Genomic DNA, 11,277 nt, shown 5'->3' with positions numbered 1-11,277 from the left:
TCACAGCCAGATTAGCTGCATCAAGTGAGGCAATGATTCAAGATGTAATCCCTTAAAAGCAAGTTGAGGGGGGAGGAGAGGGGGGGGCTCATCAGAATGTGGTAGCCAATGAATGGAACCTAAGAATATGAATCCTTGCAGTCACGAAAGCTTCAAATCTAGAGTACCCAGAGAGAGAGTGCGGAGCTGTGCAGACATTCTGTTAAATAAAAGACACCAGTCCAGAGTCGTCGTGGAAGTCGTTTATTACAATTGTATCCATTAACTGAGTGGCTGGAAATGCAACGCCTTAATTGTATGTTACCAACAGATTTTTCAAGGATGCAAAAATGTTATCAGGATTGTGGCAACATTAAGATTGCCATAAATATTACACCGAGTTATAAAGTTAATCATGGCATGTTTATGGCTTACACATTTTAAATGGCAGATTGTACACACAAAATACTGCTAGTTCTTTTAACTTATATGCCAAGGGAAATGTTGTTCAGTTAAACGTGTCAATGCATGATGTGTGGAAGTTTGCAATTTGGAAAATAACGGGATTGTTTTTAAACATTTTACATTTTCATACAATGTATCCTGTTGAAACAGAAACAAACACTGTGCAGTCAACAGAATTGTCAGGGCGTTTATTTATTTTTATTTGCTGTCCGACCCAGATTTACCCTGCTTGTGCTATCGACATCATGGCACAAGACTGATACCCAGTCAACCCTTTTAGAGCAGAATAACCATATGAATTATAAAACGGCCCACAGTGGTGGAGGCCACACAGCTACCTCTGTGGTCAGGCCCTGACTGGCCATAGGGCCGGTCCATTCAGAGGGCCGGTCGGGCGGTTTGTGTGGTGAAATTGCATATAGTGTTGTGGATCTGTACCTAATGCCTGACACTCTGTACGTTGTGTGTAACGCTGGGTAGACTTTGTGGATCCAAGTGACGTAACAAATGATCTGGTAGAATGTATGCACACGCTAACACCATCTGGAATGCCACCTAAGGAATTGGCTTTGAAAAAAGGAACCATTGTAATGCTGTTTCGAAATCTCAACCCCAAAAAAGGATTATGCGATGGCACACATCTGGTGATTCGTGAAATGCACCGTAATTTTGTTGTGGCTGAAATCATTGCAGAATCCAATCGTGGAGATATTGTCTTCATTCCCAGAATTGATCTGGCACTGTCTGAAGTGAATTTACCATTTATGTTTAAGCAAAGACAATTTCCAATAATTCCTGCATTTGCTATCATTGTCAATATGTCACAAGGACAAACATTTGAGTATGTTGGACTTCATCTCATTGAACCTGCTTTTTTCCCGTGGACAACTTTATGTTGTATCAAAGAAAATTACTTAAAACTACGACGTTTCAAACAACACAAACGATCGTCATCAGGAGCAAAGAGGATTAAAGCTACTGAATGCAGACTGTTTTATAGGGTGTAGTCCTAGGGTCATAAATGAAGTGGGCAGGACTAGTGATGTTAATGTGAGAGATTAGTGTGTTAATACAGGTAGGAACAACAGTTCCACACTGCCCACCAGGGATTATTTGTCTGTCTGTCGTGCATAGCCACGCCCTCGATTTGTATTTCATAGAGCGCTTCGGGCGGGCTCAGCACCACGTGACGCGCCGCCCCACGCAGCTTGCGCCGCGTGACACGGATCACACGAATGCGCTGTCCAACCAAGTTCCTACCTGCCCACTCCGAAGGAACGTGTTGGAAGATCGCAGAGGTCGGCGTCCATAGGTGGCCACGTTGGAGCGAGAAATTCAACCTGTTAATGTGAAATCGGAGAGCCGAAGCCATGGGGAAGAAATACAAAATTAACATCGAAAGGTGGCAGGAAGGGAACATCACATGTAGCCTTTAAGGGCTTGGGACACATTTCTGCAGACGTGGCAAGATCAGAAATTACTGCAATCCTCAAAAACGCTAAGACACCTATCAGCAACATCAGTAAGGATGAGCGCTTTGAGCTTTCTAAATTAAAAAAGAGAGATGACATCGTCATCCTCTCAGCTGACAAGGGCAATGCCACTGTCACCATGGACAAAACCACATACAATAACAAAATTCAGGACCTACCTCGCGATGGCTCTGTGATCTTAAATTAAATGCTAATTTCTCACATTAACATCACTAGGCCCGCCCACTTCGTTTGTTACCCTATGAAACAGTCTGCATTCAGCAGCGTTCCTCCTCTTTCCTCCTGATGACCATCACTTGTGTTGGGATCGAAACGTAGTTTTTTGTTATTTTCTTTGAACCATCTATGTGATTTTACCGAAAGACCCAAAGAATATGAATTCCTGCAGTCACAACAACTTTAAGTCAAGAATTAACTTTATGTTGCTTTGTTAAGATGCAGACATCAAAGTGCTGACTCAACAAAATTCGTCTCAACTTTTTGGAGATGATTGTCAATTTACACTAAATGTGATATATATATAAGATTTTTTGATTAAATACATTCAATACAATCTTACAATTTTTGTCTCGTTAATTGAATAAAAAATGGAAGAACCCATCATATGACGGGCAATTACACTAGTATTAAAATATTTTATCTATATAAAAGTCAAAAATTGTCTGTTTGTGGATTTGTTTGAGGGTTTGTGTGTGTTCGCGCTTGCGAACGATTTGCCTCTCCAACGGTGGGGTTTACGGTTAAAATAAATAGCCAGGTACCACGCCATAAGCCCCGCGGTGAGCAAGCGCTATTCGTTTTTCACATCCGTCAACTTTAAATTAGTTTAATTAGCGATTTAGTGCGATTTGTGTGCACTTCCATGTATTTATTTATGACACATGCAAGACCATACCAACTCATGTGCCTTTGGTGGGGGGATGTCCCATGCCAAGTCGCACGCCTTCGGTGGGAGTGAGGGGGACATTTTCATTCCCGTTAAAAATGCTATAAAAATACACTAAACGCTCACGTTAATTCTTCACTGTGTGATGGGCCCCCCACCCGGATGCATACAGTTATTACTACTGTAGAGGTGCTAGACACTCTATTTGGCAACCTGCGGGGCCACTATGTATCAGGGGGGCAAGGCAGTGTTACTGCTCTGGGACCAACGGCCGGGGTCAGGGACAGGTGAGAGAGGATCGTAAACACAGATTCCCGCCAGACCAACGGCCAGGGGTCAGATGAGGTAAAAGAGGATCGAAAACACGGTTTGTAAAGAACCAATCAGAGGGTCCCACGAGGGAGCGTATGATTGGATAGAGACCGTTACAAACGGGTATAAAAGGGCGAGTGCGGGGAGCGCCGCCAGTTCTCCTCACACGAAAACAGAAGCCCGGCTGAAGAATCTCGGACCCTGGACCAAGCCTTCCAGCTCTTGTAAGAGCTGAGGCTCAGTGTTCCAGTGGTCAAGGGGAGAATAGGTCCTGGCAGGCAGGACCCTTGCTCCCAGCCTTCCAGCTCTTGTAAGAGCTGAGGCTCTGCGCGACCAGTGGTCAAGGGACCCACCGAGCCAGCAGTGGGTCAAGCTAGCCTCCCCTAGGTCCCAGCCGGAGGACGCTAGGGTAGCGGGTAGACTGGGAATAGCTCCGGCCAGTGCGGAGGCTGTACCTCCCTAGGCTAGCAGTCAGAGTCGTGTAAAGGTCCCGCCAGGTACGGAGGCTGTACCTCCTTCGGCTACGGGTGAGGGAACCGTATATCCCTCTGTGTGTGTGTATAGGGACTGTGTCGAATGAAAGACAATAAACCAGTGTGTGTTTATTCATCTGTTATTATAACACCACTACTATACAGTCGTATAGGCCGTAGATATTACAGCAGAGCGGCCGGTAAGATCGTGGCTCGGGGGGGGGGGGGGGTAGCAGCCCAGCCCCAGCCTGCCAAGGTGCCACTTCGGCAGGCTGGGCAATCTAGGCGAGGCCGGAGGCTCTGTACGGGACTACGACTCACCACACCACTCTGTCAGGTGAGTACTTTGTGCTATAGAGTCGATAAATACTGCTATAGAGTCAGCATGTACTACTGTAGTGATAGCAGGTACCACCACAGTCGGTATGCACTGCTGTTAGATTTTTAAGAGTAGATTTGAAATAAAAATGTTTACCCGGGCAACGCCGGGTACTTCCCGCTAGTTATCTGTAATGTATACGCTTCATTGCTTATTTACGCTCTCAGGTGGCATTAATTCCCATATTCGACAGCCACAAGTATTGTTCCACCCCAACCCATTTGTTTTTTTGGACCAGCCCAAATGGGCCAATGAGGTCGCACGGAAATTTGGGCCGGTGTGTTTACAAATGCCGGGGCCGATATTTAGTCCCAGTCCGTCACTGGCCGTGGTCCCTTAACGTGACCTCTGACTTACACGGAAAAAACTTCGCAGGACCCTTGTGAAAGGTCTTCAGACTTAACGAGGCTTTCCTGGGTAAACAAGCATTATAAATAAATAATTATGCTATGCATTTGCATGAAGGAAATTTTTGGTTTATTAATAATGGCGTAATGCTTAATGATGACCCTAAACGTTATCAAATTAGCAGTAAACTAACACAACATGCGCATGTCACGACCCAGCAGTATTTATGTTGCATTACGTGCCAGATATTAACGTGGTGGTGATGGTGGTGGCAGCACACGCCTATATAATCCAGCACTGGAGGTGAGTGTTGGTGGATCGCACAAATGTGAAATTCCCTTCCCGTGGGCATAGAGGCATAGACACCCTGGCTTGCCATGGGAAGGCAGTGCAGCAAGCGAACTATTCTCCATCTGTTTCCATCAGTACGGTGATAGTGTGTTGCCCCCCTCACGCGAGTGGATTTTCTCCAGGTGCTCCATTTGCCTCCAACTTGCATAAACACTCATTAATTGGCAGAACACATCGTTAAATAAAAAGCAATGCAGGAGCATCCAGAAAAACGTCATACGACTCAGTATGACTTTCCTGGATAAATAAGTTATTTTATAGATTATAATGTAAAATTACTAGGAAAACAGTATCACGGAGTGCATTGCCTATGTAAAAAATGTAATTGATACCTACAGTAATACTACAGGTTATAAAAAAAAGTTACAGTCACCGTTAACATTTATTTTTTATTAATATGCTGCAACAGCATTTATTGCATTTCACAAAGGATATCATGCAGTTAAGTACATCACTTTCATTTTCTGTGTGAATTAGATATTTGTAAATCGATCTATGATATTGTATTTTGCATGTAGCTCTGATCACTTGAGGGTTTTTGAGTACAAGTTTTTAAATAATTCTAGATTTGAAGCTTTCGTGACTGCAAGAATTTATACTCTTAGGTTTTTTCGGTAAAGTCACGTAGGTAAAAAAAAATGAAAATAAATCAATTAAATCACGACGTTTCGGAGGTAATACAAGCTTCCTTCATATGGTGTAAAAAGGCACAGCAAAATAACTGTAGTGAGAGTTACTTGTGATGGGACATTATTATATAGGGTAAGAGGAGGGGTGAGGAGCCAAGGAGGACGGGTGCAGGATGGGGGGGGGGGGGTTTGAGGTGTGGGTGGAGCGTGTGTTGCCTCCGAAACGTCGTGATTCAATTGATTTATTTTCATTTATTATTTTTTATTTTTTTACCTACGTGACTTTACCGAAAAAACATAAGAGTAAGTTTTTTTAATACCATTTGTATATTTCAAGATGGCACGTTAAATCTATGACTGTAGGGGTGTCCTGGATGAAGTTATATATGTAAAATAACTCATGCTAGCTTCAATGAACAACTTTACCATTAACTTTTATCGGGTTTCTTTTACTATGGTATATTCTCACAGATGACTGCACAATTCACCTAATTAATCACTTTGTCAACAACTTAATCCACCAACTCTCCCAAGACACCCTTCAGAGGGAATTATGTAAATATTTACATTATATATCAATCAAATGTTTTTCTTTTAACTCAGCTGTTTGTTACAATGTATTTTTCAAGCACCCATTGCGCTTGTAAATTACGCAAGTGAAATATTTTAGATTTAACTTCATGCAGCTCAGTGCGAGTCCGTGTGTAGTTAATACAGTTAGATGCTAGTCAACGTGTCGTTAATACAGTTGGGTGCGAAGCAAGGTTTAGTTATCGCAGCAACCCACATTGCGGCATTTTCTGAATATAGCAACGCTGCTGGGTTGTGCTCGAGTAGTGGGTTTCAGCCCTGATGAGGTTTCACTTCGTGCGGGATGGGCCGGCCCTGCACAGCTGCCAGGGCATTTGCTGCAACACTTTGAAGCATCTCTCGTCTCGTGTGAACCGTGGAGGCCCCGATGTGAGGAGTGACGATCACGTTTGGAAGTTGCAGCAGAGGGTGATCCCTTGGAAGGACAGTTCCACAAAATTGCTTGTTAATACCTTTTGAAATAAACAATCCAGTACAACGTCGCGTATCCGACTCGCATCCACCCTGACCAATTAACCGCCCCCAACCATTGCATTATTTGCCTATGGTATAACTAATTTTCTACAGACGTTCACATTTACACCTGCAGCCTAGTCCCCAGAAAGTCGGGCACGCAATATGCTTTGCTGTATATTCTCCAACTCGTTCCACAAAGTTGAGAAAAACCAAACCAATTATGATAAAATCCAATCACTTATCACTGCACTGTGCAGTACATTATTTTTCAGTCAAACAAATACGAAGGAAATGTGGTTAAATACTAAAAGTTAAAATAACTTTTTATTTAATATGTGCTATTCCCATTCTTTGCCAATTTCCAGCCTCTGTCAATGCACGGCTGTCCTAAGGTTTCCCTACAGTTACACCATACCGGTCATGGAGTGCCTTTCCAAGAACCTGCCCTCAGGTTTGCCATGTCTGAGGTGCAAATAAAAGCCAGCACATGTCACAAGAAGACGAATCTCTCAATACGGGAAGAGGGGTGAACTACATGTCAATGAATTGTCCTGAGTGGTGTATAACCACTATTATTGCGCACCTGACAACGACCGGGACTTAATGTCCTGGGAAAACATGCCGATTTCCCAGCATAACTACCTCAAAAAGAGAACCCTTCTGGGAAAAACCAGGACAGTTGGAAACCCTTCCCCACCTCCGTACATTAATATTATGACACTATATGAATCCAAATGCATTCATTGTACCTGGGCAGTGGCTCTGGGTCGGTGACGTCAAGAGCAGCTGCTCTGATCCACTTGTTCTGGAGGGCTTTCACGAGAGCAGCTTGGTCTATCACGATGCCTGGACATCCGCATTACGTTGACACATTAACACTTAGTTCTGACTTGGCAAAACGCGGGGCTTAAATTGCCACCATACACGTACATCCATTAACAGTGCTCTCAAAGTCTGCGGCCGTATTTTGAGACCAAGCAGTGCAACATCTTTTTACAGCATCTAAATCGGCTGAAGCCTCCCGTATGTCACGTGACTTGTGTGGCCACCACCACTTTGAATCCCTCCTCTCTATCTGCCCCCTGTGAAAACAGACGCTGCACAATGCAGCGTCAAGGCCCTTATATAGACTACTCCCTATCCTCGTCTTACTGAACCCTTTAGCTCGGTTTATTTATTCATGTTCCATCCTTTTCCTCTTATTTCCCATTTTGTATCTTCTATCTTCCCTTCCCCATTCCTTTAACCTTTTCTTTTCCATGCAATACATCCTTGAGTCTACTTCCTTTGGTATGCTATGAGTAAAACGTTGCTAGTACATGACAATCGTGTGAGTGTTAGTACTGTTCTGCATCTTCAAAGAAAACGCTCTTTAATGAATATTTTCATTAAAATTAAGATCCTGTGTCTACAATGTAAATACTTACTTAATCCATTGTCATACCTCTGGAGATGTTGATGATCGTGGCATTGGTCTTCATCAGCTTGAGTTCCCGCCCTCCAATGATTTTTACTGTTCCTGGGTTTGCATCGACTGCGATCATGAGGAAGTCAGATTTTTCCAGGACTTCGTCAATCTTTTGGCAGTATTGAGCACCCAAGGCTGTATCCTCATGTATTGGTCTGAAAGAAAACTCATATAAAACGGTTAGTACACTGAACTTGCATTCCAAATGTTGCCTCTTCATCTCCCAGTGCAGCAGTTGAAACAATGACCAAGTTTATTAAATTCCCCCCCCCTCCTGTGTCCACCCAGCAGTACAAATGGTGACACCACAGTCGATCAGCAAGTCGAATGGTGGTGAGGTAAAGTATGAACACTTCCACCTCTTCGACGACGTCTGGCCAACTCGGAAGAGTCGGATCAAATCAATCTTGACTTAAAGCTTTCGTGACTGCAGAAATTCATATTCTTTGGGTCTTTTGGTAAAGCCACTTAGATATAAAAATTATAATTATAAATTAGATAATTATAAATTATAATTTTTATTCTTTTTCTACCTACGTGGCTTTACCGAAAGACCCAAATAATAGGATAAAATACTCTCAAGACAGACTTTCTCTATTGGAGACCCTTCCACCAGTAACAACATTACCAAGTTATTGCAGAGCTGCACCTTTACCATTTTAGATCAGGAATTAATGTTCTTATTAAGTAATTCACCCAAAATAGGAACATTCAACCAATCGCTTAAATGATAAAATTTGTCACCATAGTATATACTTTTTGAAGTTACTACAAATATTATGGCCAACACAAATTTCTATGGAGCACAATTACCACCCAATAAGGATAAATGACCTCAAGTCACTATTCAGTTAAGAAAACTGCAGTTTTTTTGGGGACATCGATTGATCTGTCAAACTATCCAAATCCGTGCTACACGGCACTATTGAGGGGGCTATGAAAAGAAACTTGGATTCAGAATATAACAGATTGGACAGGCTAATACCACAACCAGCTGAGACATGAGATTGAGGACTGGACAAGGTTGGGGGATTTTATCACGACAGCTACTAACATGGGGCCGATTCACTTTGTCATGAGACTGGTCTTGGGAGATGGCCCATAGTGAATGCATCCTTTCTAAGGTGACCACACGTACCTCCTTGTGCGATTGTGGTATAGAATGGACATGTGAAAACCACGGGCTCTCTCTGCCACCAAACGGCCAATACGACCCATTCCTAAGATCCCAAGAGTGGCACCATGGACGTCCACGCCAACCAAGATGCGACCTCCGTCCATATAATTCGGTGATTTTGTAAGGTAGGCACCTGATGGGAAACCAAATAAAACATCATCTTAGGTCTAAAAAGAACACAAAGTAATGGACAAGAGGTTATCTTTCCATTGAGAATACAAATATTAGTTCATCAGCCCATGGACCTTATGGAACAAATGCCTTCCAGCTGTATTTTTAGGCAGGCAAACTCTAGACTAGTTTTACTTTTGAGTCCTATCAGCAAGTTTAGGCCGGTTCATCGAATTATACAAATGTCCAGACTATTGGCTCATCCAAATCATCAAAATATATGCTTTCGCCTGGTGATGTTGCTCCATTGCTTTCCAATGATCTAGTTTGGCAAATGTGAACCATAATGCTGGCACACGTGGCCTACATTTTCGGATAACATGATAATGTTAATGTCCACTGTGAAACAGATGGCCCATGGTTAGTACACTTGTAGTATTAACCATGAGCCATCCATTTCACAATGGACGCTGAGATATTGTAGGTGTATTAACTAGGGTGGCCGTTGGGCTTGAACTGCCATCTTTTGCAAAAGTGGAAAACACACTACCGCTAGGCCATGTCACTGTCGGATCATGACTATGTCAGATTGCTGGTGATCATGGCTTCCTTGCAGTGAATTACCATTCACCACCTCCCTGGCAGAGGCAAGTAGCAGGGCCATGCCCATGTCGGCCGTGGTGGCAGAGACAACATCCGGAGTGTGGGACACAGAGACGCCATGGCTCCAGAGCAGAGGCAAGTCGAGATGGTCAACCCCCGCTCCAAAACTCGCGACCGTCCTCAAATTAGGAAGACTATCCAAGAGATCTTTGGTGACCACAAGTTCCCAGCATAAAATACCGATGGCCTCGACTTTTTCTGCCAAGCCTTTGTTTTCTTGAATGCTCGTTAAAGTCACCACATTGAAGTATTTAGTGATGCACTTTACTTCATCTTGATTGTATGTTGCAGAGAGATTTTTTGATACCAACATGTATGGCAAATGTTCCATGGCAGAAACAATTCCCCGGGTGAGAAATTGACGTTTTGGTCTATGAGAAACAAGAAATATCACAAGAAGGCAAACATTATTTCGATGGTGAAAAAAGTAATCTAGAACTCCATTTGATTTAACATTTTGTTGTGAAAATATAATGTAAACAAGTAACCTTCCACACATCTCCTTTCCACCCGTATGACTCCAAAATGAAAATAATACAGACGGTCCCCGATATACGAACGTCCGACTTAATCATGAAACGGCCGTAAGATGTGATTATTTTAACCATCCGACTTGCGAACTAAACTGGGGAACTATTTTGTTTGGCGGAGCGATCCTCCGCGTGACAAGGAAGAAAGCATCAGGACTCAAGGTAAATGAGAATAAAACTGATTTTGTTTTATTTAATTTTATGTATTATTTACAAATCATTATTTTTAGACTTAAAACTTTCGTGACTGCAGGAATTCAAATTATTGGTTCTTTCGGTAAAGTCACGTAAATAGAAAACAAAAAAAATGAAAATAAAAAAATGAGATAAAATTAGCGCGTTCCTTCCGCAGCTCGTGTTGCTTGCGCATCCCTCTCCGCGCCCACTCACTCTGGAACCCTTTTAAGCAGCTACATTTGGAGGCTTGCCCCCACTTTTCTCTCCACCTGATGAAGACCGCTCGTGTTACGATCGAAACGTCGTGGGTTTTTTGCTTTATTATTTTCAATTTATTATTTTTATTTTATTGCTTTAATTTTAATTTGATCCTATTATATTTATTTTCATTTTTTTTTACTTTTGGTTTTCTATTTAGGTGACTTTAGCGAAAGAACCAAGAATATTAATACAATATTTACTACAGTTTTACATGCAAATTTACAATTTTTCTTCTTATTTATGAGTGAAACAAAATGTTTATTTTTGTTGAACCATGACACGTTGTATCACACTGGCCGTATGTACAATTACATTTTGAGTTCCGAGATAGGAACAAATCGACTTACGAACGGGTCTTAGAAATGTAATGCCTTCGTAAGTCGAGGAATTAATTATTCAAATGTAGCGAAGAGTATACTGAACCAGTGACATCGACGTGAGCCACTGGAGAAATCAACTGGATGTGGTTTGCATACTCTTGGAAAAACAGAGAATCAATAGCATTCAGTTCAACACGTAGGAGGCTTT

The 11,277-nt window shown here is 42.4% G+C and overlaps 1 protein-coding gene across 1 annotated transcript; it reads right to left on the bottom strand.

Annotated features, from left to right (window-relative positions):
- Positions 1-5,322: 5,322 nt before the first annotated feature.
- On the bottom strand, positions 5,323-10,112 carry LOC144723289 (putative 2-ketogluconate reductase). The gene is made up of 5 exons (XM_078601898.1): positions 9,743-10,112; positions 8,969-9,140; positions 7,807-7,985; positions 7,112-7,208; positions 5,323-6,321 (listed from the first exon to the last, which is right to left on the bottom strand). Exons 1-5 carry the CDS (start codon positions 10,110-10,112, stop codon positions 6,159-6,161), a joined length of 981 nt encoding a protein of 326 aa, XP_078458024.1. The 3' UTR covers positions 5,323-6,158.
- Between the last annotated feature and the right edge of the window lie 1,165 nt (positions 10,113-11,277).

The sequence above is a fragment of the Lampetra planeri genome, chromosome 17 (genome assembly GCF_965212315.1).
Source record: "Lampetra planeri chromosome 17, kcLamPlan1.2.h2, whole genome shotgun sequence".
NCBI lineage: Eukaryota > Metazoa > Chordata > Hyperoartia > Petromyzontiformes > Petromyzontidae > Lampetra > Lampetra planeri.
This window is presented reverse-complemented; position numbering and strand designations above follow the sequence as displayed.